General features: G+C 38.0%; 1 protein-coding gene across 7 annotated transcripts in view; it reads right to left on the bottom strand.

Moving 5' to 3' along the window:
* The window catches only part of C3H5orf22 (chromosome 3 C5orf22 homolog), a 40,446-nt gene that overhangs the window by 2,175 nt on the left and 11,602 nt on the right, over nt 1-26,669 (bottom strand). For 2 of the 7 annotated variants that reach the window (XM_022564755.2, XM_089908714.1), the window contains 5 exons: nt 25,496-25,562; nt 23,025-23,164; nt 15,964-19,955; nt 12,845-12,968; nt 11-12,157 (listed from right to left, as the gene is read on the bottom strand). In XM_022564755.2, the coding sequence (XP_022420463.1) occupies nt 19,823-19,955; nt 23,025-23,164; nt 25,496-25,562 (340 nt within the window). In that variant the 3' untranslated portion in view covers nt 11-12,157; nt 12,845-12,968; nt 15,964-19,822. The other 5 variants (XM_089908709.1, XM_089908708.1, XM_089908712.1 and 2 more) reach the window with 5 other exon arrangements.

Genomic DNA, 26,669 nt, shown 5'->3' with positions numbered 1-26,669 from the left:
ATGTACCTACCTCTCCATTACTGTAGCAGGTGAGCACCCCAATTTTTATAGGTCATTTTCCAGCAAGGGCAAGAGAGACTGCTCTGCACCCACCAGGTTTCAATGGGCCGCTCCTCGAGTGGCTTTCAGAGTCACTGGATGATCCAGAGTCAGAGGATGATGTAGGTAGGGTATGCTAATCAAACATCGAAGGAAAATCAACAAGATACAATGCTTGGGTTTTCAGCAGGGTTCTGCCAGCCTTCTCTGGAATGTCATGTATAGTGTTCTGAGGGAAGGGTACATCAATATTATCCAGGTGGGCTGAGGAAAAAAAAAACATAATGGCAGACTTATTTTTCTGTTATAAAATGTTTAGCCAACTATTAGTAGGACTGAGCAGTAGTAATGCAAATCTTTCCAGGGCCAGGGTATTGCTTTTTGTCCAGCTTGAGGAACACTTCATCAAAATATTAAAGTGCCTCAAACAGAATCTCCTTACAAAGTATTTTCATGGATAGCAGTCATTAAATTGCAGCTCAAGTCTTGGCAGTAACGTGTTATAGTTTTCACTGTAGAGGTCTTACATGTCTTTTGTTAAATTTGTTCCTAAGTATTTTGTGGATTTTAATGCTTGTTTAAATGCTAATGATTTTATTTCTTCCTTTGTAATATGTATGACTTTTATATCTTTTTCTTACCTTTTTACATTGGCTAAGGTCTCCAGTATGATATTGAAAAAAGTGGTGAGAGTGAACATCTTAGCTTTGTTTATTATCTTGAGGGAAGAATATTCAATATTTCACCTTTAGGTATGATATTATCTTTAGGTTCTTCCTAAATGCTTTTAAATTGAACAAAAAGTTCCCTTTCATGTCCTAGTTTGCAAAGAGGTTTTTGTTTTAAAATCATGATGGCTATTGAATTTTATGAGGCATGTTTGCATTTATTGGTATGGTTATATGGTTTTTCTCCTTTATTGTGTTACAGTGGCAAATAACACCAACTGATTTTCAAATTTAAGGCAACCTTCTATTCCTAGAATACACCTACTTAATCATGATGTAGTAATACTGCTTTTGACTTGCTAATATTTTGTGAAAGATTTTTGCAACTTAAGAGATGTTGGTCTCCAATTTTCTTGTAGGTTTCTGTCAAGTTTTTGGCAGTATTATCTTGGCTTCATAAAATGAGTTGGGAACACTTTCTATTTTCTAAAGGAGTTTGTGTAAGATTAGTATAATTTCTTCCTTAAATGTTTGATAGAATTCCCGAAGAAAACCATCTGGACCTGCAGTTTTCTTTGCAGGAAGGCTTTCCATCATCAATTCAACTTTAAAAATAGAGTTATGAAATTTTTGTATTTCTTTTTGTATCAGTGTGGTAAGTTGTGTTTTTAAAAGAACTCTTTCTTTTAATCTATTTGTCAAGTTTATAGGCATAAAGTTATTCACTACATTCCTTTATTTGCCTTTTAATGTATGTAGGGTCTGTGGTGATATTCCCTCCTTCACTTTTAATGGTGGTAATGTGTACTTTCCCTCCTTTTTTTCTTGATCAGTCTGCAGCATTCCCAAAAGTATGTCTATGTCTGTGTTCTTTTTTCCCCAGGACAAGTAAAAAGGATGATTTTCTTTCAATATGAAGAGGTAGTACCCTCTTCTCTTTTCTTCTATTTCCCATCAAACACACACACACACACACACATGCACACGAGCATATACACTTACAGATAAGGCAGACTATATCTAGGAGATCCCTCATTTTCCTAATGATAAGTTCCTCAAAAAGTTCTTTGGGCAACTAGAACATATAAACTTCGGGGGATATAGACAAAATTTTTAAATGTCTACTTATAATTGTTAATTACTATGATTATACATCTGTATTTCACATCATATGTTTTATTGAGTTTTTTGGAATGTAATTTAATTTTTAAAATTGAGTATATTTGACATACAATATTATATGTTTCATGTATAGTATTGAGCTTTTGTGTTAAAATATATGTATCGTATAAAACTGAAAATTTAAATGTGTCATTTATTATATGTCAATTATACCTCAATGAAACTGTTAAAGAAAAAAATATGTGTATCATAAAATTTACCGTTTTAAGTGTACAATTCAGTGGCATTAAGTGCTTTCACAATGTTGTGCAACCAATACCACTATCCATTTCTAGAACTTTATCATCCCAAACAGAAAATCTGTGCCCATTAAACAACTCCCCATTGCCCCTTCCTTCCAGGCCCTGGTAACCTCTATTCTACTTACTGTCTCTATGAATTTGCCTGTTCTAGGTACCTCATAGAAGTAGAATCATACAATACTTGTCCTTTTGTGTTTGGCTTATTTCACTTAGCAAAATGTTTTTGAGGTTCATCCATGTTGTAGCATGTATCAGAATTCCATTCCTGTTTATGGTTGAATAATATCCCATTGTATATATATACAACAACTTGTTTATCCATTCACCTGTAGATGAACTTTTGGGCTGTTTCCACCTTTTGACTATTGTGAATAATGCTGTTATGAATATTGGTGAACAAGTGCCTGTTTGAGTCCCTGCTTTCAGTTTTTTTGTGGTATATACATTGGAATGGAATTGCTGGGTCATACGGTAATTCAATGTTTAACTTTCTTAGGAACTGCTAAACTATTTTCCACAGCGGCTAAACCATTTTACTTTCCTACAGCAATACATGAAGATTCCAATTTCTCCAAAGCATTGCCAACACTTATTTTCCTTTTTTGTTTGTTTTTGTTGTTTGTTTTAGAATCATAGCCATCCTAATGGGCATAGAGTGGTATCTCATTGTGGTTTGGATGTGCCTTTCCCTAATGACTAATGATGTTAGACATCTTTTCATGTGTTTATTGTCTAGTTGTACATCTTCTTTGGAGAAATGCCTATTCAAGATCTTTTCCCATTTTTGAATTGAGGTTTTTTTAACCCATTGCCTCATAGGAATTATTTATATATTCTGGATTAACATCCTTTATCAGATAGATGATTTGCAAGTATTTTCTGCTACTCTATAAACTGTCTTTTTACTTTCTTGATAATGTCCTTTAATGCACAAATGTCTTTGATGAAGTCCAATTTTTCTTTATTGCCTATGCTTTTGGTGTCATATCCAAGAAATTATTGCCAAATCCAATGTCATAAAGACTTTCCCCTATGTTTTCATTTTAAAGTTCTATACTTTTACCTCTTAAGTTTAAGCCTTTGATCTGTTTTGAGTTAATTTTTGTATATGGTATAAGGTAAAGATCCAACTTCATTCTTTTGCATGTGCATATCCAGTTTTCTCACTACCTTTTGTTAAAAAGACTGTCTTTCCCCATTTAATGGTCTTGGCACTCCTATTGAAAATCAACTGACCAGATATGCTTGGGTTTATTTGGGGGCTGTATTCTATTCTTTTGGTCTATATGTCTATCCTCATGCCACTATCACACTGTTTTGATTACTATAGGTAAGTAATAAGTTTTGAAATCAGGAAGTGTTAGTCTTACAAATTTGTTATTTTTCAAGATTGTTTTGGCTATTGTAGGCTTATATTGACTTTTAAATACTGATTTCCCCCCTCATATTTCATGATTCCATTTTAATCAAATATGTCACATGCAACTTCAATATAGTCTATTTTGGTAAAATTCTTTAAAGTGAATTAATTAAGCTCATATGAGATTGGAAAGTAGGGAAATGATGTCAGTATGCCATGGAAACTATATTGGTTCATCTGCACAATTTCCCAGCATGTAATATTTTGTGCCATCAAATAGAGCAGGGAGATGCAAGCACATTGGCAGGGTTGAATATAGCAAATACAAAGAAATAGAGTATTGAGAACAATGCCCTTTCTCTCTATGTTCTCTTTTTCTTTTTAAATAATTTTCCACTTAGAGGAAAGTTGCAGAAATAGTACAAAGAGCTTACATATGCCTTTCTCCCAGCTTCCGTAATTTTCACAATTCCATAACCATTATACAATTACCAAAACCAGAAAAACAGCATTGGTGAATACTATTAACCAAACACAGATCTTATTTAAATTTCACTCATTTTCCCCTTAATGTCTTTTTTCTGCTTCAGGATCCAACCCATGATCCACATTGCATTTAGTTATTGGCTCCTTGGTTTCCTGCAATCTGTGATGGTTTCTCAGTCTTTCTTTGTCTTTCATGATCTTGATAGTTTGTAGAATGTCTTTCAACTTGGGTTAGTCTGATGTTTTCTCATGATTAGCTTGAGGTGTTGCATTTTTAGCAAGATTACCCCAGAAGTGATATTGTGTCCATCTCAGTGTATAATTATTTCAATGTGATTTGTTGCTGGTGATTTATTAACCTTGATCACTTGGCTAAGGAGGTGTCTGCAGATATTCTCCATAGTAAAGTTACCAGTTTTCCCTATGTAATTGACAAATATCTTAGAGAAATACTCTGAGACTATGAAATATCTTATTTCTTCTCGAACACTCACAACTGATTTTAGCATCCATCAAACTGACTAGACCTGCAACACTTACTATGGTGGTGTCTGCCTGGTGGTAATTTTTTTTATTTCTCTCATTTCTTCTACATTTATTAGTTGGAATTCTTTTGTAAGAAGAGATATTGTTTCCCCATACATGTATTTATTCAATTCCTTTTTTAAAAAATTTATTTATTTAATTTATTTTTGGCTGTGTTGGGTCTTCGTTGCTGCGTGCAGGCTTTCTCTAGTTGTGTAGAGTGGGGGCTACTTTTGGTTGTGGTGCGTGGGCTTCTCACTGCGGTGGCTTCTCTTGTTGCGGAGCATGGGCTCTAGAGCGCAGGCTCAGTAGTTGTGGCACACGGGCTTGGTTGCTCCATGGCATGTGGGATCTTCCCGGGCCAGGGCTTGAACCTGTGTCCCCTGCATTGGCAGGCGGATTCTCAACCACTGTGCCACCAGGGAAGCCCTTCAATCCTTTTTTATGTTGGTTGGATTCATGGAAATTTGTTTTATTCTGAGCTCAAATTCAATACTATTATTATTATTATTATTATTTATGTTTTGCGGTACACGGGCCTTTTTTAACTTATGATTTCTTGGCTTTACAATGGTGTGAAGCTATACCCATTTCTACTTAGAATTTTTAATTTTGATCTTTTCCAGGCTAGTGACATGCGGTAGATACTCTCTTGTGATGCTGGGTGGGGGCAGCAAGCTGTAGCTCCATCAGCCATGTGACCATGAGTATAAACAACCAATACACGTACAACCATTCTGTACCCAGACAACCATGCTGTCTTTCACTTTTAGTACAGTATTTAATACTCCATGAGATATTCAATACTTTATTATAAAATTAGCTTTTGTGTTAGATGATTTTGCCCGACTGTAGACTAATGTTAGTGTTCTGCACACGTTTAAGGTAGGCTAGGCTAAACTATGATATTCAGTAGTTTAGGTGTATTAAATGCATTTTCAACTTTAAGATAGGTTTATTAGGACGTAACTCCATTGTAAGTCAGGGAATATATCTTTCGCACAAATAAGATACATACGTATTTTCTTTTTTTCTTAATAGATTTTTATTGGAGTATAATTGCTTCACGATACCGTGTTAGTTTCTGTTGTACACCAAAGTGAATCAGCCATATGCATACATATGTCCCCATATCCCCTCCCTCATGAGCCTTCCTCCCATCCTCCCTATCCCACCCCTCTAGGTCATCTCCTTCTATGTGAAGAGTAACATGCCATAGATACTCTTTTGTACTTTGCTTCTTCTCCACCCCCCTCCTTATCGCCCCCCTTCTTCCTTTTGGCTCAGTTTGGTTACATGTTTTGTCTTAGATGGCCATAGTACTTAGTTTTCACCATCTTTATGCATTTTGATTTTGTTGCTATATCCCAGATGCCCCAACCATTTTTTATACCTCCTTTCATCAAGGTACTTTCAGCTTTCTTTTTTTTCTTAAAAGGTAAGATTCTAATCTTACTGTAGTAGTTCTTTACTAAGAGTTTAATTTATCTGTTGTTACTATGCCAGTATTTCTCACTGGATTATGCTTTCAAAAAATTCTCCAACCACAATGCTACGAAACTAGGAATCAACTATAAGAAAAAAAAACTGCAAAAAACACAAACACATGAAGGCTAAACAATCTGCTCCTAAACAACCAATGGATCACTGAAGAAATCAAAGGGGAAATCAAAAAATACCTAGAGACAAATGAAAATGAAAACACAATGATCCAAAACCTATGGGACATAGCAAAAGCAGTTCTAAGAGGGAAGTTTACACTGATACAAGCTTACCTCAGGAAACAAGAAAAATTGCAAATGAAAAATCTAAATTTACACCTAAAGCAGAGAGAAAGAAGAATAAACAAAACCCAAAGTGAGTAGAAGGAAAGAAACCATAAAGATCAGAGGCTAAATAAATGAAATAGAGACTAAAAAACAATAGAAAGGATCAATGAAACTAAAAGCTGGTTCTTTGAAAAGATAAACAAAATTGATAAACTTTAGCCAGATTCATCAAGAAAAAAAGGGAGGGGCTTCCCTGGTGGTCCAGTGGTAAAGAATCCGCTTTACAATGCAGGGGACATGGGTTCAATCCCTGGTCAGGGAACGAAGATCCCACATGCCATGGGGCAACTAAGCCCGTGTGCCACAACTGCTGAGCTCTCATGCCTCAACTAGAGAGCCTTCATGCCACAAACTACAGAGCCCACGTGCTCTGGAACCCGCGCCCCACAACTACAGAGCCTAGGTGCCCTGGACCCATGCGCCAAAACTAGAGAAGAGAAAACTCGCACGCCACAAGTAGAGAGATCCCACATTCCTCAACGAAGATCCTGCATGCTGCAACTGAGACCTGATGCAGCCAAAAATAAATAAATCTTAAAAAAAAAAAAAGGGAGATAACCAAAATCAATAAAATCAGAAATGAAAAGAGAGAAGTTACCACCAACAGCACAGAAATATAATACAAAGGATTGTAAGAGACTACTACAAGCAACTATACACCAATGAAATACGCAAGCTAGAAGAAATGGACAAATTCTTAGAAAGAAACAATCACCTAAAACTGAACCTGGAAGAAGTAGAAAATATGAGCTGACCAATTACCAGTATTGAAATTAAGTCAGTAATTTTAAAGCTCCCAACAAACAAAAGTCCAGGACCAGATGGCTTCACAAGTCAATTCTGCCAAACGTTTAGAGAAGAGTTAACATCCATCCTTCCAAAACTATTCCAAAAGATTGCAGAGGAAGGAACACTTCCAAACTCATTCTATGAGGCCACCATCACCCTGATACAAAAACCAGGCAAAGATATCACAAAAAAAGAAAATTACAGGCCAATATCACTGATGAACATAGATGCAAAGATCCTCAGCAAAATACTAGCAAACCAACTCTAACATTAAAAGGATCATAAACAATGATCAAGTGGGATTTATCCCAGGGATGCAAGGATTTTTCAATATCTACAGATCAATCAATGTGATATATCACATAACAAACTGAAGAATAAAAACCATATGATCATCTCAATAGATGCAGAAAAAAGCTACAGTGATTAAGAATCCACCTGCCAATGCAGGGCACACGGGTTCAATCCCTGGGCTGGGAAGATCCCACATGCCGCAGAGCAACTAAGTCCATGTGCCACAACTACTGAGCCTGCGCTCTAGAGCCTGCGAGCCATAACTACTGAGCCCGTGTGCCACAACTACTGGAGCCCACAGGCCCTAGAGTCCATGTGCCACAACTACTGAGCTCATGCTCCATGACTACTGAAGCCTGCGCACTCTAGGGCCCATGTGTTGCAACTACTGAGCCTGCATGCTGCAACTACTAAAGCCCACGTGCCTAGAGCCCACGCTCCACAAGAGAAGCCACCACAATGGGAAGCCCGTGCACTGTAACGAAGAGTAGCCCCCGCTCACCACAACTAGAGAAAGCCTGCACGCAGCAATGAAGACCCAATGCAGCCAAAAATAATAATAATAAAATAAATAAAAACCCCTTAAAAAATATTCAACAACCATTTATGATAAAAACTCTCCAGAAAGTGTGCATAGAGGGAACCTACCTCAACATAATAAAGGCCACCCACAGCTAATATCACACTCAATGGTGAAAAACTGAAAGCATTCCCTTTAAGATCAGGAACAAGACAAGGATGCCCATTCTCGCCACTTATATTCAGCATAGTTTTGGAAGTCCTAGCCATGGCAATCAGAAAAGAAAAGGAAATGAAAGGAATACAAATTGGAAAGGAAGAAGTAAAACTGTCACTGTTTGCAGATGACATGATACTATACATAGAGAATCCTAAAGATGCCACCAGAAAACTACTAGATCTAATCAATGAATTTGGTAAAGTTGCAGGATACAAAATTAATGTATAGAAATCTCTTGCATTCCTATACACTAATGATGAAAAATCTGAAGGAAAAATGAAGGAAACACTCCCCGTTTACCGCTGCAACAAAAAGAAAAAAATACCTAGGAATAAACCTACCTAGGGAGACAAAAGACCTGTATGCAGAAAACTATAAGACACTGATGAAAGAAATCAAAGATGACACAAACAGATGGAGAGATATACCATGTTCTTGGATTGGAAGAATCAATATTGTGAAAATGACTATACTACTCAAGGCAATCTACAGACTCAATGCAATCCCTATCAAATTAACCAGTGGCATTTTTTACAGAAGTAGAACAAAAAATCTTAAAATTTGTATGGAGACACAAAAGACCCCGAATAGCCAAAGGAGTCTTGAGAGAAAAAAACGGAGCTGGAGGAATCAGACTCCCTGACTTCAGACTATACTACAAAGCTATAGGAATCAAGACAATATGGTACTGGCACAAAAACGAGAAATATAGATCAATGGAACAGGATAGAAAGCCCAGAGATAAACCCATGCACCTATGGTCAACTAATCTAAGACAAAGGAGGCAAGGATATACAATGGAGAAAAGGCAGTCTCTTCAATAAGTGGTGCTGGGAAAAGTGGACAAGCTATATGTAAAAGAATGAAATTAGAACACTCCCTAACACCATACACAAAAATAAACTCAAAATTTATTAGAGAACTAAATGTAGGACTGGACACTATAAAACTCTTAGAGGAAAACACAGGAAGAACATTCTTTGACATAAATCACAGCAAGATCTTTTTTGACCCACCTCCCAGAGTAATGGGAATAAAAACAAAAATAAACAAATGGGGCCTAATGAAACTTAAAAGCTTTTGCAAAGCAAAGGAAACTACAAACAAGACAAAAAGACAACCCTCAGAATGGGAGAAAATATTTGCAAACGAATCAGTGGACAAAGGATTAATCTCCAAAATATATAAACAGCTCATGCAGCTCAATATTAAAAAAAACAAACAAGCCAATCAAAAAATGCGCATAAGACTAAACAGACATTTCTCCAAAGAAGACATACAGATGGTCAAGAAGCACATGAAAAGCTGCTCAACATCACTAATTATTTGAGAAATGCAAATCAAAACTACAATGAGGTATCACCTCACGCCAATTAAAATGAGCATCATCAGAAAATCTACAAACAACGAATGATGGAGAGGGTGTGGAGAAAAGGGAACACTCTTGCACTGTTGGTGGGAATGTAAATTGATACAGCCACTATGGAGAACAGTATGGACGTTCCTTAAAAAACTACAAATAGAACTATCATGTGACCCAGCAATCCCACTACTGGGCTTATACTCAGAGAAAACCATAATTCAAAAAGACACATGCACCCCAATATTCACTGCAGCACTATTTACAATAGCCAGGTCATGGAAGCAACCTAAATGCCCATCGACAGAAGAATGGATAAAGAAGATGTAGTACATATATACAATGGAATATTACCCAGTCATAAAAGGGAACGAAATTGGGTCATTTGTAGAGATGTGGATGGATATAGAGACTGTCATACAGAGTGAAGTAAGTCAGAAAGAGAAAAACCAATATCGTACATTAACGCATATATATGGAACCTAGAAATAAGGTACAGATGAACTGGTTTGCAGGGCAGAAATAGAGACACAGATGTAGAGAACAAACGTATGGACACCAAGGGGCGAAAGTGGCGGCTGGGGGTGTGGGATGAATTGGGAGATTGGGATTGACATGTATACACTAATAAGTATGAAATGGATAGCTAATAAGAACCTGCTGTATAAAAAAATAAAATTAAATTCAAAAAAAATTAATATATAATCATGCACTTGTACCTGTACAAGTGTTTAGTGTTGTTTTATATTTTTCTTAAGTGGGATGCTATTGAATTCAGTATTCTAAACCTTGTTTTTTATTCTTTTCATGTCAGTAGATATTGATTTACATCATTCTTTTAAATTACTACATAATATTTCATAGTAGGGCTTTACTATGGCTTATGTAGCCATTTATGAATATATCGATGGGTATTTAGGTTGTTGTCCTTTTTTCTTTTCTTTGCAACTATGAACTGGGGGTAAGAATATCTTTGTGCGTGCCATTTAAAATACATGTTTGATGCATACAGGATAGATATTGAGAAATGGAATTGCTGGGTCATTGAGAATGAATAATTACCATTTTCAAAGTTACTGCCACGTTGCTTTTCAGAGAGCTTTAAATAATGTTTTTTCTATCAGTTGAATGGGAGAATACCATTTCCTCACATTCTTGATTGGTAGTATCAACATTTTTTATTTTTTGCCAATTATATGGTGAAAAGTTACATCTTATTTTAATTTACACGTCTGCAATGACTAGGGAGGATAACATTGATTTTTACATTTACTGATCATTTGATTTCTCCCACTCCATAACTGTCTAAGCTACGCATATACTTGTAGCCTTACTTATGAATTCTTAAATTAGCTTGTTAAACTATATACTAAATATTATTAGGATATTTGGGGGATTACATTGTCTTTATGGAACAATTTGGAGAGAACTGGCATCATAATATATTGAGACCATTAATAGTCTCCATTTATCTAGGCGTTTTTCTATGTCCTATAGTTTACTTTTTCCCCTGTAAAGGTCTTATATATTTGTTATGTTTATTCTTAGGTGTTTTATACTTAGGTTTCTGTTGCAAATTCCCTTCCATTACATTTTCTAACTATCTATTGCTGGTGAACAGGAAAACCACCAGTTTGTGAATGATTACCTGCTATCCAGTCACTTTGCTGTACTCTGTTATTATTTGTCAGTTTTCATCACACTTGTTTTCACAATCTACCATTTGGTAGACTAATACTACCCTGGAGCTGCCACCTCTTATACCAAGTCCCTAGGAATAACAGAAAAGTTATAAGAAGAATACAATCCATAGCATGTAGAAATCTTCTTCTGGAGATAGTTTGTACATATACAAACACACTTTTTCTTTTCCCACTTATACAGCACAGTAGTATACTGAATAAACAGTTAATCATTTTCTGCTGCCTTCTGATAAGAGTGTTCAATGTCAGTACACAGAGAGGATCCCCTTCTATGTAAGGGTGCCACTATATGGATGTACAATAATTTACCCAGTGCCCCATGGAGGAAACCGGTGCCCAATCCTCTATGATTACAATGAAAATACTTGTATGAAAGGCTTTGCATCAATATCTTCAGGATCAATTCCTAGCAGTGAAATTCCTAAACCTGGATCAAAAAGTATATACACCTTCAATATATATATTATACATATATATTTTTTGGCCATGCCGCGTACCTTGAGGGACCTTAATTCCCCAACCAGGGACTGAACCCACACCCTAGGCAGTGAAAACGTGAAGTCCTAACCACTGGACCCCCAGGGAATTCCCACACCTTCAATATTGACAGCCACCGTCCAGTTGCCCTTCATAGCGGCTGTATCAATACACATTCGGAACAACAGTACATCAGCATGCTGTTTGCCTACACCTTCAGCAATACAACAGATGCTGTTTAAAACTGCTTGAAAGGAATATAGACGGAATTGGTGTCTTAATTCTTGCTGTAGCAGATGCTGTTAATGTCCCAGCTAGTAACTTTACCTGCAGCCATAAGTAACAGTTCCTGCACATTCTGACAGCATCCAACTTGTGTCTGAATCTTTCTGCTTCTCTTCCCGAGTCATTCTGAGGTGTCACGGAACGTGCTCCACCCTGCAAGGGTGGACTTTCCAGGATGTCTGGGAAGAAACAGTCTATCAGCCTCTCGGCGGCAACCCCCAACCAATAAAGAATAGGAATCAGTGGATAAATATGTAAGCTTCTCCATCTCTCAGCAGGCGATTCTTGCTGGTTCCTCAGAGTGAATTCAGCTCTTGTTGACTACAGTAGTAATCTTCACTTTAATGTATCCTTAATGACTTTTCTACCTTCTCTATCTCACTTTCCCTACCTCCTCTCTTCCTGATATCACCTCCCCAGTAGCTACATGCCCCCTAATCCTTGCCTCAAGGTCTGCTTTTCCGGAGACCTAAACTGGTACCAGAGATGGCCATGGAAAGTTGACCCTCAAGAATGGGACTAGAGAATTTGCTCACTCTCTGGTCAGGAGGCATCAAGAGCCTCATTGCTGGTCTAAGACGGGGTAGTGACAACCCACAGCATGCTGTAGCAGCACGTTTATTAAGACTTTCATCTCTGTTTGGGAATAAGGAACGGGTGGAAGGGGCCAGGCTGGGGAATACGTGGTAGCTCTTGAGTGGTGTGGGACAATGGTATTCATAAGGATTGTAGAGGTGGCTGACTTCTGTTAACTCTCCTGGAAGCCTTGAAGAAAGAGACTGGCACACCAGGTCAGCCAACTATCAACTCAGGGCATGTCAAGAGAGCCAGAAGGCTTTCATGGCTGATTTTAATTAGACTCTTACCTCTTGCAGCAGGAGGGCAGACTATGCTGAACATTAGCCTCAGGATACAATAATAAAAATGTCAGAGCTACAGTGGGATGCCGAATGCAGGCCAAAGCAGGTGTTCTGCGTTAATGTAAGGGCCCTGAAAAGGAAGAAATAGGACTGTGAAACTTGGAATAGTTGTATCTGGGTGAATGCGCTATACAATCTTAACCCCACATTTCCTTGAGTCTTCTGGGCGGGCATGCTTATTTATAAAAAGACCTTCCCTTTTCTCCTGTGTTTTCTAATAGTTTCCTTCCTTTTTTTTCCCATTCAAATTTGACTGAATTATAATGTATTTTGTTGCAAGGAATAAATTGGGAATCCAACTTTTTTTTCTTTTTTGAGACAGCTATCCAGTTCTTCAGGATCATTAATTGAATAATTCATCTTTCCCCATTGATATCAAATGCCACCCTGGTGACATATTAAATTCCATATGCATTTGGGTCTTGTGGGAGAGAATGCTAGTTATTTACCAAAGCTTTTCCTTCCTCTCTCTGGGCTCACAGCACGTTAGTTTCCCAGCTTCGACTGCAGTCAGGAAGTGATGGACCTGGCACGTAAAAGCTTCCCACACATGATCCTCCATCCTCTTTGCCTTCTGCCATGTGGAACGGAGATATCCTCCAGAAAAACTTGAGAAGCCACATACTGAGCATGGCAGAGCTAAAGATGCAAGGAGCATGAGCTCCAGAATCCTTGCCTGGAGGAGAGCCTGCCAAGCAGGAACACCTGTTTTGGACTTTATGAAAATGAGAAATCATCTTTCGTTTTATGAGCCATTCATTTTTTTTCCTTTTTTCTGTCTTTCTTTAAACCACGTATTGTTACTTTATCTAATATAGGTCTACTTCTGTACTCTATTCTGTTCCATTCATCTGTCTGCCTGCTCACGTGCCAGTAATGCGCTGTTTTAATTAATACAACTTTATAATGTATTTTGGCACATAGTAGGGCCAATCCCTTCATTAACTTTTATTTTACAATTTTTTTCCTGGTTTCCCTCCTTTTCCATATGAACTTTAGAACCAGTATCACTAGCCAAAATAAAATCTCCTTGCTATGTTTATTGAAATTGCATTATATGTAGAGTCTGATATGGGAAGAATTGACATCTTTATAATGTTGAATCTTCTTATATAAACATCTTTCCATAGAATTCATGTCTTCATTTATATTCTTCAATACCTTCGTAAACTTCTCCTTGTATAGGTGGTAATTTTTCATTTAGTTTATTCATAGGTATCTTTTTCTGGTGAAGTAATGCTATTATAAGTAAGACCTTTTCCTCTGTTACATTTTATAATTGGTCATTGCTTATATAGGAAGTCTACTAGGATGATGTGTTGCGTCTTAGCATGACGTCAAATAAAAATAAAATACCAGTCTGCCACCCAAGAAAAGCACTTAAAAGCAAAATAAATCTTTAAAAGTTTTTAAGCAAAATAAATCTTAAAAGAAGTTTAAAATGTCTATACTGCAATACCAGAAAAACAGACTGTATAAAGAGAAGGTATGTTGTCAGTTTATTCAGAATGGTCAGAGAATGTCCGTCCCCCTTTTGGATTGGAATTCCAAGAGCTACCCACATTTATAAACTTTCCATACTATTTAACAAATAAGCATTGTCAAGTTGGGGTTTGAGGAGGGTCAATAACATCACCATTCTCCACTAAGCTCCTAAGCAACTTAGAAACGGGCTCAGGTATTCAGCCAGATGGAGGTAAAAGTGTCATCATTATTGAGAAAGCTGATAGTAGAAAACAAGGCTTAAATCTGTGGCAACAACTTGTTTCCTACATTGCACCCCAGAGATATAGAGACTTTGCCATCCACTGGCACCACTGGACAACCATGCCTGTTCTTACAAACTTCTGGCATGGAAGGGCAGAGCAGAACATACTTCGATAAGAAGGCATCCTAGAATTCCCTTGTTTCACTCTTCCTTGCCTGGGGAGGAGTGAGTAAAAGGGCAGAGCAAGGTCAGGACTGTAACGGAAGGTGACTCCACATGGAAAGAAAATCAGAAGTGATGAATAGTGTTACCCTCTGAGAACTAGCAAAGCTATGTTCTAAGAGCGATATTCTTTTTAGGGACCAAAAGTTCGTATCTACGGTTTTTGGACGCTAGTGTCAAATATTAGATTTGAATTTTAGGCAGAAAATCAAACTACATGGATTTTTATGTCATGCTGACATAAGCATTGTGGAACATGGTTATCAGGTTTTATCTGTAAGAGAAAAGATCACAAAAAAGCTGTAAAACTGACACGACTGCCTTTCTTTTGTTTCTAACAAAGTTATTCTATGGACACAATCATTAGATTACAGGTATTATCTTTTAGCTCTTTTGGGCTCATGTGCTTAACACATCCAGTCCTTAGTAAACGTTTGTTCCTATATTAATACCTGTATTTGTTCAACTTGCTCTCAGAGACAGCATGCTTGCAAGAGGTTATATAATACAGAGCACATAGTAAGGTTTATTACTGTCAGAACTCCAGTGACCACTGGTATTTTCTGTACTCAATTCATTAAACATTTTTTGAGGCTTTATAATATGACAGTGACTATGCCAGAGCCTGGGGCTATAAAGACGTATGATGATGCAGTCGGGGGCCCATGTCTACCGGGGAGGACAGATGTGGACAGCTGACTACTGTGTGACGCTGGAGCACAGTAAGGAGACCTCTAGGGACATGGGGAAGGCCTCGAACCATGCCTAAAACAAAGACTCTGACAAGTTACGTTGCCCAAGTTCACCTAACTTGTAACTGGCAGAGGTAGAGTTTGAACTTGGACTGATTTCAAAGCCACCAGTGCCTCAGGTGCCACTCTGTGACACTGGTGCCCTTATTACCCAGGTCTGCTCCAGGCGGGGCAATGCTGCAGGGGGTAGACGGTGCTGCTGTACAGCTCCCAGGGTGATTCTGTCCGAAAAGCTGGCCTTCAAGCCTGGCTCCAACTCTGACTTCAGCCCCGTCTTGCCCTCCCTGAGTGCTCAGGGTCACGTCTGACAGGCTGCTCCAAAACCTTACTGGACCAAGCTGACAGAGGCGTTCCCCCTTCTCGAGCGATTCCACTTTCCTTACCCTTCCACAGCGGAGGCTGCTCCGTGGTAAGACTGAGGCCCAGATGAAGGGAACGCTTGTGGAGGGTTTGGAAATGATAGTGAATTGCTTGGAGATACTCACTCTACCCCACTTCCCTGTCATGCTCTGGTTGATTCATGAGGGACTTTTTTGCTGGAGGTCACCTATAAATAAATCAGCAACGTAAAAAATGGTAAGGATAACTCTAGATTCTATGAAGGTAATTTATAAGTATGGGGGTAGCAACTTCTAGACATTGTCTACATCACAGGTTTAGCCCCATAAATTCTAGTGTTATCTACCAGCAGGCAGGAAGGGAAGAGCGGAGGAAAAAAAGCTGCGCCAGGCTTTGGCTTCCCTAACCCCGCTGATTGCACAAGTTTTAAAATTGTGAATAAATCGATGCTTGCACCAATTCAAGACAAGAGTTTTAAATTATGAGTATCTCTGCTTAAAACCCCTCCATTACTTCTCTCCTTATGGGCAAGGACCTGCCTTCTTTGAATAAAGAAAGTGAAATTCCACTATTCACAGAAATACAGTTGAAGTTAATGTGGGATTTAAAAAGATCAGGGGTTTAGGAGGCATGAGAGCAGGTGAGACCTGTAACAGCCATCACAGGACACTCTAAGTAGGGCTGAGTTTCGAAATAACAGCCAATGTTTGCTGAATGGCTCCTGTGTTAAGGGCTTTATTATGTGTTATTCCTCACAATATCCTGATGCGTTAAGTTCTCTCATTGCAAAGGAGAAGCTGAGGCTGAGGTCACACAGCTGGAACATGGAGAAGGGGGCAATGGAGCCAGGCAGTGGCCCTTGGAAGTTCACACTCTTACCACGATGCACTGCTCTGTTTCAGTCATGACACTTCTTGTCTTGATCCTGGCATGATCTTATCAGCTAGGGTGCTAAGGCACTGATGAGCACTGCTGATGTCTGATCCATCAGCTTCAGAGATCTGCTTGCTGGTGAAGAATGTTTTGAAGTTAGAGACATGGTAGGAATGCTGTAGCTGTAGGCTGGCTGACAAGTCACCAAGGAAGGTCTTCAAAGGAAGAGACACTGTACACCCTGAGGCTTGCCTCAGCCTCTGAAATGGGCTCCTGCTTCTGAATCACAGGAACCAAACTCACAAGATACTAATGTACAGAATGCCAACTTACTAATTTCCAGTGAGTGACTAGAATATTCACTGTTCAGAGAACTCTCTCCTAAGAATCAAGGTTCACAGAAGCCTCCTTAGTCACTGTAACTTCATTTGCTGAACTCAAATAACGAATAAAAGGAAAGGATGGCACTAATGTTTGGAATTCCACGAGGGCAGCTAGACCTACAAAACCAGAGGCGGTCCAGGACAAGTTAGTTCACAAACAAGCACTTCAAGAGAGTGTTGCAACTCAGGATGACCAGGTAGTACAGCACAGTCCAATAGTGAGTATTTTTACATGTGATCCTCATGTATCTTGAGCATTTCTGAAAGATGTCCAACAAAAACTCCCTAAGTTTCATGAAAGTGCTTTCTCTTAAGTTTGGTGAGATAATCTTATACTGAGAAATATCCTGTAAACTATTGGCAGTACAATGCATATATTGCCAGCAATGTGGGACCACTACTGCTAAAACCAAAGGAAGATTTGGAGAGAATGTTATATAAAAAGTGAAGGACTTGACTAAAAGCTCCTTGAGAACCTAGAACACTTACAGATAGATGTCTACAGAAAACACTTCTAGAGATTTAAAAAAAAAAATTCCCCCTAGATACTGGGAAATAGGTACTTGTCAATTATCAAAGTTATGGCCTAATCTTACATTTAATTCACATTTTTCAAAAAAGCTGCTCAAAATCCCATGCTTTAGTGATAGCTGTAAATAATCCAAGGCATGGTACTGTGGTATTCCTCATTGGCACTTAGAACACAAATGAAGGATGCTTGATAAACTAAGTATCTTCCTATTTGAAATGTGCAGAGACATAATTTACTAAGTTGGTTATGGTCAACAAGTAGGGACTGAATTTTATTCTTCAATGAGAATTACGGAGCATGAGAACCAAATGATCTGAATGTTCCTAAAAAGGAAATTGATGCCCTTTTATTCTACCTGAGTTAAAACAATGATGAATCTCATCAGAGTTCATGGGAGTCGTAATAAATGACTACTAAACCAGACTTACCAAGGCTATGAACACACCAAGATCATACACAATTAATTAGTGTTACAGTTTGGTTTTAAATCTTTAAAACCTCAAAACACACCTTTTTATTTACTTTAGCTGATAAAATAACTTACTTATAAAAGTAACATCATTTACAGAACTCTAATTTTTCAAAATTTAAAAATAAACAATAGCACTCTTTTGCATTCTGATTTTACAGGGAAATAAAGCTTTTTGGCACATAATGCTCTATCAAAAATGGAAAGCTGAATCAGTTTGCTTTGCTTTTCACAACAGAAATAAGCATTTATACTTATTAGCATTGGGAGATCAACTTAATGACAAGAAAAGTTTGCTAGAAAATAGAATCATTGGAAAAATAGGATCTGGTGCCACCTACTGAGTGGCAATGGCAATGTGACCTTGGGTATTAGCCATCAAGTTAGGTAACACACTATAATTTTAGCTACACGCAACTGTACCCCTGTGGTCAAGGCTTAAAAGCTACATGCAAAAATGAAAACGACTGCTGTATTAGGAATGAGGATTGATGGATTTTTTTTTTTCTTTAAATGCCACCTGACCTTTTAAAGGAAAGGAAACCAAGGAGGTGGCTAAAAATGATTACTGAACACGAGGAATACTGAAGAGAGGAAGACTTTGGCAAATTAAGTAAACAAAAAGTTCCATGATCAAGAGTGACTTAGGTAGGGTCTCTTACTCATGGAGAGACTGGTGGAAGGCAGTTACGTCCTTGGGTATTTATGGTAGATCAGAATTAAGGACTTAACTTCTTTCCCCTACTATTTACATAAAAAGCTGGTTTATTTGAAAAAATTATCAACCCAGACTGCCAATAAAGTGGCACTTAGGAACTATTGATATAATGGTAATTGACACCCATTCTGACCATCTGGAGGAACAAAAAACCCTGGAGGGTTTTTCTGATTAGCAAAGAAAAGTTACTTTTTGTTTGGTTGAATTTACTCAAATAGACCCCCTCAATACCAACAATGCTGAGAGCATTTCATAAGAGTTGGGCCACAATCCTAAGTCTTGGAAAGGTAGACTTCCTAGAACATTTTCATGGACTGGCAAGTTTTTTTATTATTATTATTATCATTATTTTGCTAGTAGCTTCTGAGAATGTTACCTTCCTGTAAGGCCAGGGTGCCCTGAGTACTAAGAGCATGCCTAAGACATGTCTATGGTTTTCCTTTCCTTCATAACATGTCTCACAATCCATAATTTGCTTCTCAGCTGTCCACCAAGAGGGCAGGGGCCTTGTCTATTCTGTTTGTTACCATACAACCAGCACTTAGTTATGTCTGGCACATGAACGTGCTCAAAAAATGTCAGCTGGGTGAGTGAATGAATAAATGAATAAATCTCACACAGTCCAACCAACCTAAGGGGAAGAGGGGAAAAGAGGAAAAAAAACCCTCACAAAAGTGAAGACGACAGTGATGGACAGGAAGAAAGATGAGCATCAGTTCCATCAACTGGGGGTAGACTTGATGCCAAAAAAACCCTGCCATCATTCAACAACTGGTGATACCTGTTTGGAGGTTCAAAATACCTGAAAGATTTTAAATGAAAGTTAATATTAAAACAAAGTGTTCTCTGGAAGATTCATTTGCAAACAAGTTAATGAAAACCCTGCTACTACATCAAGATGTTAACAGGAGCCTAGCGTTGTGATGTTTCAAGATGAAGTGGACTCTGTTGAATACACCAGGTGAACGTCTAGAGTCCCATAGAGGGAGCGTAGCACACTGATGACTTTTTCTTGAATCGTGTCAACTTGCTCAGAAGGACAGTAATCATCCAGACTTGACCTGGAACCAAGCAGAGAAAGAGAAAGGAAAAGAAAAATACACATAAATAGGATGAGATCATACTGTGAAGTGAGGAAAAGCCTGCATGTGTTGACTTCAGTGTAAATTAGAAATGAAGAAGCTGTGTTGAATTTTGGTATAATAACTGTTGAAAGCTACTAAACGTTTACTCTATGTCAGGCGCATTACATGAATTATGTTCTTTAATCTTCTCAGCAACTCTATGAAATAGGTATATTTACCATCCCTTTAAAGGAGTCTGAAACAGAGAAAGATTAACCTGCACAGGCCACATACTAGTAAGTGTTGGTGATGGGATTCAGAACCATACAGCATGTCTTCAAAGCCTCAGTGCTTAATACTAGACTGTTGTTTCCCTGAAAGGGAGATTTTGCTTGGGAACACTGGGGCTAATTATATTAGTGACTGGGCATCATGTTTCACATTCTTTTATTATGTGTACACTCAGGCTAGAAATTATGACGGTAGAGGCATTCCAACCGATAAAAGGGTTCTGCTTCTATAAACAATCTGCTAACCACACAAGCGTACAAGATCATCCAAAATGAAAGGTGCGGATGTGCTGGTGCTGGGATTAGTCTCCTATGTAGTATTAAGAGAAGAGAGTAAAGTGCGATGGGGCAGGAATCTGCATTTTGGGTCTTTCTAGAATCACCAACTGTAATTTGAGTGGCACCAGCCAGTAACAATGTCGCTGATAATTTTAGCAGGATTAGTATCTAAAATGATTTTATCAGTGTCTCCTGGTTCTAAACTGGGGTGAGGAAATCCATTGGCAATCCCACTGGATTGGAAAATGGCATAGAAATCTTTATAGGAGGAAATGGAATTCGTTATCTAGCCTACTCCTTATCACAAGTATTTTAGACCTAAAGAAACAATCTGTAAGACTTCAGATGAGCTCATTTCATTCTATGGTGATTAGGTTATTTTTGAGGCTTGATGTAAGCAATTTTAAATTATTAAATACTGTCTAACATACACATATGGATAAATGTCTACTTTAAGAAAGCAGGATATGTAAAAGTTTGATTTATTAGCCTTAAAAAATCAGGGGCATTTCAATGCTTTCACAACGATTTCTGGCTTCTTTAAAACAGTATTAGAGTAGCTCTTGATGGGAGCTACCCACAAGTTTTGGAAATCTGCAGGTACAGTTTTGATTGTCACAATGACAACTAGGGGACCAGGGAAGAGGGCAGGGCTGCTTGAGTGCTTGCAATATGCAGGATAGTCCTGCAATGTGAATATGAATTGTCCTGTGTCCTGTACAGTCTCCAAGGTCCACGGAGCACTTATATAAGTGAAAAACCTGTTTTTAATTTTTTGAGCCTAGAATTTAATACTCTTCTACATATGAACAAAGTTATTTTTGAAAATGGATTAAACTAAATTTTCCAGGAATGCAAATACTCTGTGAATTGAGGGAAGATTGGACTTTAAGTTCAGAACTTTACCAAGAGGTTCTTGTGACTAGACTAACCATATTGCCATGGCAGTGCTGTTCATGGTATTTGGGCAACATGACACACTGCATCTGTTGGCATTTTTAACAATTGCATTTAGTGACTCTTTGTAAAGATGCCAGTTTGGTGTGGCATCTTAATATATGTTACTCTATTATCAATTACTTTCATTTCTCCTTTATGTTACGATTTTTTTGCTGTGTGGATATATGAATATATATTTAAATTATGTGTATAGGTAGGTTACTGCTATAAACTAAATGTTTGTGTGCCCCAAAATTACTATGTTGAAACCTAATCCCCAATGTGATTATATCTGGAGGTGGAGGTCTTTGGAAGGTGACTGGGTCATGAGGATGGAGTCCTCATGAATGAGATTAATGCCTTTATTAAAGAGGTCCTAGAGAGCATCTTCACCCCTTCATTTTATGTGAGGTTACAGGGAGAAGATGGCTGTCTATGAACCAGGAAGCAGGTCCTCACCAGACACTGAATCTGCTGGTGCCTTCATCTTGGACTTTCCAGCCTATAGGTCTTTGAGAAATAAATTCCCATTGTTTATAAGCCACCCAGTCTAAGATATTTTTGTTATTGCAGCCTGAATGGATTAAGACGATATCATCTATATATTATAAATGCTATCTAAATATATTTAAATTATGTGTATATAGATTAGATTATCTATGAATTTCATTCAGGATGGTAAAAGAATTCTCATAAATATTTCTCATAAAATATGTAATATTATTTGCCTGAGCATTTAAAGTACTTATTTTAGAAACTCAGTTACATACAAAATGAGTCCAAAGATTAACATAGAAAAGAAATTTTTATTAAATTGTTGTAACTATTCAGCACATTAGTACATTCAAATTTAAAACGTGGTAGCAGCTAAATATTCATCTGTAGGACACAGAAATGGGAATTCTTATGTTCAACTGAATAACATCACCAACTTCAAAGACAAGATTAACAGGAGTTGTATGTTGTTTGCCAACCATCACTAATAGGAAAGAGAAAATATAACACCTGAATTTCGAGCCGAGTAGGTAAAAAAAATTAGTAGGTAAGGACTACTGCATTAGTAATCATTAGATTCATCTACGGAGATGAATTAATTTCCCACTGCCGTTGTAACAAATTACTACAAACTTAGTGACTTAAAGCAAAACAAATTTATTACCTTACAGTTGTGTTGGAGATCAGAAGTCCTAAAATAAAGGTGCTGTCAGGGCTGTAATTCTTCTCTAGGCTCTAGGGAAGAATCTGTTTCCTTGTCTTCCTGGCTTCTAGAGGTTGCATGAATTCCTTAGCTCAAAGCCCCATCCTCCATCTTCAAAGCCAGCAGTCTAGCATCTTCCAATCTCTCTGATTCTGACCTTCCTTGTCTTTCTCTTATAATAACCCCTGTGATTACACTGGGCTCACCCGGATAATCCAGGGTAATCTCCTCAATTTCAAGCTCCTTGGGTGAACCAGATATGCAAAGTCCCTTCTGGCATATAAGGCAACATATTCACAGGCTCTGGAGATAAGGATGTGGACATATTTGGTGAGCCATTATTCAAGCTACCACACTTACCTTGCAATTGTCACTACAGTAGGTTTTGGCAAATTTTTTAGAATGTAATACACAGATTGAATAAGATATTCAATTTCTTGTTCTGTGCTGACATGGTGAGGAAGTTCTGAATAATCACAGGTTAGACCAGCCTGGTGAACCTGAAAACAAGACAATTAAAAATTACAAGGTAATGTTGTTGTTTTCAGAAGATTCTTTAACCACTTATGGCCTTGCTGACAAATTTTTAATATTTTTGTGGATTAGGATTGTTTCTTCCTTAATAGTTTCCATGCCATAGCAGTTATTTATACTTCGAAGTTTTGGAAGAACTTGTCTGTACACCCCTTTGGGCCTGATGCCTTTTCTAGGAATAATTCTTTATTTTATGATTGTGGATTCATTCAGTTTATCTTTACTTCAGTCTATTTTGATAATTTACATTTTCTAGCAAATTGTTCATTTCACCTGGACTCTAAAAGCTAATATAAATTGGTACATAGTATTCTCACCTTACTTTTCTTTCAACAAATTATATTTACTTATTTTTAACAGATTTTTAAAAAATTACTTTATTTTTGGCTGCATTGAGTCTTCGGCGTGGCTCATGGGCTCTAGAGCGCAGGCTCAGCAATTGTGGCGCACGGGCCTAGTTGCTCTGCGGCATGTGCGATCCTCCCGGACCAGGGCTTGAGCCCACGTCCCCTGCATTGGAGGCGGGCTTCCAACCACTGTGGCACCAGGGAAGTCCCTATTTACTTTTTTTTTTTCTTTTTTGCGGTATGTGGGCCTCTTCCGTTGCGGAGCACAGGCTCTGGACGCGCAGGCTCAGCGGCCATGGCTCACGGGCCCAGCTGCTCCGCGGCATGTGGGATCTTCCCGGACCGGGGCACGAACCCGTGTCCCCTGCATCGGCAGGCGGACTCTCAACCACTGCGCCACCAGGGAAGCCCCCTATTTAATTTTTAAATACACGTAATGAGTACTACATTTAAAGCTTCAAGACGATACAAGGGGAAGACTTCCTCCTACCTTACTGAACCTACTGTTTTGAGTTTCTTGTGTATGCTTCATGTGTAACCATATATACTGATATCTTATACATGTGTTGTAAATATAAACGACTGGTGTTCCAGTCTTAGCACTAAACTAAATGTGCCTAAGAGCTAGAAATGGCCCACAGGCTGACATTTTGCAGCCTCTGCATTAAAGTTTTGAAAACTGGAATTCAAATATATTGTAGTTTTGCGTAGGGTACGTAAGTGCAAAGTATGGAAACAAACATTAATCTACTGTATTATTGGAGGCTCTGGATACACATCAAAGATTTAACTGGCAATCATCAGTCAATGCACTAAAAAGAGAGACTCTGCATGTTCTTTTCTACTAAAATGATCAAAACACCTAGTGTTCTAACCCTGAAGCTATGGGCACATTATATTTGATTACATAATCTGCTACCAAGCCTATGCTATCCTTTTTCTCAACAAACGATGTACAAAACCTCACTCCCTCCACCACCAGAAAATTCAGGTGCCATGTGATGACTAAAGTAGACCTGCATGAAGACACATTCAATAATATCACGTGAGCTCAAAGGAGTTTTAAACCCTAAATGTCTTCTATCATTCTTAATAATTGCCATTAAAAAAAAGGGTGAGTCTTGAGTTATCTCTGATTTAACCAAAATATTCTTTTGCTGGTATGTTTTATTCTTACAAAGTTAGCATTAAATAAATACATAAACTTCAGTTCAAATAAAGTGGTTTGATTATATTCCACAAAAAAATAAAACACTACAGCAAAACCACAATTTATTAAAGTAAAATAAACACCAGAAGTAAAAGAAGCAGAAGACCTGGCGGTCTCAGCTCTGGCACAAAATTTGAGAAAAGGTACCTGAACTTCAAATGGGAAAATTTATGCTTAAATACTACAAAATGATATAAAAATAAAAGAAATTATCATTAAAGGCATCTTCTTTTGATACAGCATTCAGATTGCTGTTGGCAAACAAACTTATACAGCTAATACAGTTAAGATGTGCTGGCCACAATGGCTTCTATTGTCCTTCTATTTGGTTTTTACAATCAGAAGTTTTCAGAGAGAGAGGAAAGAAAGAAGGGGGAAGGGAGTATAAAAATGAACCAACAAAGAATGAGCAAATGTAGAAATTTTCTTTTCTAAAAGAAATCTTTTCTCTGTCAAGGAGAGATCTGACCATAGGCAAAGTTAATAAATCCACCGTACTTTTGCTTCATACATAAAATCGGCAAAAGTGTGTTTTTCCTGGAAAACTTTTCCAGTGTTCTGGCTTCTAAAAAGTATGTATTTCTTTCACTTCTTCTTCTTCTTTTTTTTTTTTTTTTAAATCCACTCACACTTTCCAGGAACACAAATAAAAGTGAATCACTTTAACAAAGAGCACATTTTTCTAGCCAGAAAAATGCCTTTCTTAAAGGGTCATTTTATACTTCAATGTAAGTATTTACCATTTCATAGTCTGGAGCTTCCATCCGTTTTTTCAAACTTTGTACCAGTGGAACTAGTGATTCCATTCTGGAAAAAAGCACCCCTCAATTAAACATCACATCACCTCAACTTATAGTAGCAAATGAAATTTACCATTAACAATATGTTTCATACGATTCTTGGGAAATTAAAATTGTTCAAATATCATCTTAAAATATTAAGAAACAAAGGTTCCCTGCTGTTTTCTTTTCTTTCTTTTAAAATTTATTTAATTAATTTATTTTTGGCTGCATTGGGTCTTTGTTGCTGTGCACAACCTCTCTCTAGTTGCGGCGAGCGGGGGCTACTCTTTGTTTCGGTGTGCGAGCTTCTCATTGCTGTGGCTTCTCTTGTTGCGGAGCACGGGCTCCAGATGCGCGGGCTTCAGTAGTTGTGGCACGCGGGCTCAGTACTTGTGGCTCGCAGGCTCTGGAGCGCAGGGTCAGCAGTTGTGGTGTACAGGCTTAGTTGCTCTGCCGCATGAGGGATTTTCCCATACCAGGGAACGAACCCACGTCCCCTGCATTGGCAGGTGGATTCTTAACCACTGCGCCGCCAGGGAAGCCCCTCCCTGCTGTCTTCTTACTTAAAAGATTACAGATTGTGTTAAAGATTAAAAATTAGCACTCAAGAAACTGACATTTTCCTCTTCTTTAAAAATGGAAGTTCTACTGTGACTTTAAAAATTATTTTGATCAGCAAGAAAACTAAGTGCCTTTAGCATCCTGTGATGAGAAAAGGTAGTTTCCCAAAAGTTAAAAAAAAAAAAATTAAGGACATTTTTATTGACATATACAATTATAACTGGAAAAGTTTTATACTGTCTGATATAATAACAATGGTGCTTTTAAGTTATTTAATATAGATGGAACTCTTTGGAAGCCCTGATTAATTAGTGTTTCTAGTATTTTAATGCCACCTCTACCAATACCCACTTATCTGCTGGGAGGGAAAAAAATAAAGACAAAAGGAAGGCATGGAGGCCTGTCTACCCACTTACCCTATTACTTCTCCCTTTCTATTAACGACACTTTCTGGGCTTCGGGACCCTAATCACCCACCTCTTCTATTTCCTTAGGAATAGTGAAGACTCCTTCATGCTAAGGGTCTGACCCTTTAGGGGCATGGTAAGTTTGGGGAGACGTTTCTTGTCGT

This window comes from Delphinapterus leucas, chromosome 3 (genome assembly GCF_059928025.1).
Source record: "Delphinapterus leucas isolate spDelLeu-1000000601 "Yukka" chromosome 3, BTC_Dleu_Yukka2, whole genome shotgun sequence".
NCBI classification, from domain to species: domain Eukaryota; kingdom Metazoa; phylum Chordata; class Mammalia; order Artiodactyla; family Monodontidae; genus Delphinapterus; species Delphinapterus leucas.
This window is presented reverse-complemented; position numbering and strand designations above follow the sequence as displayed.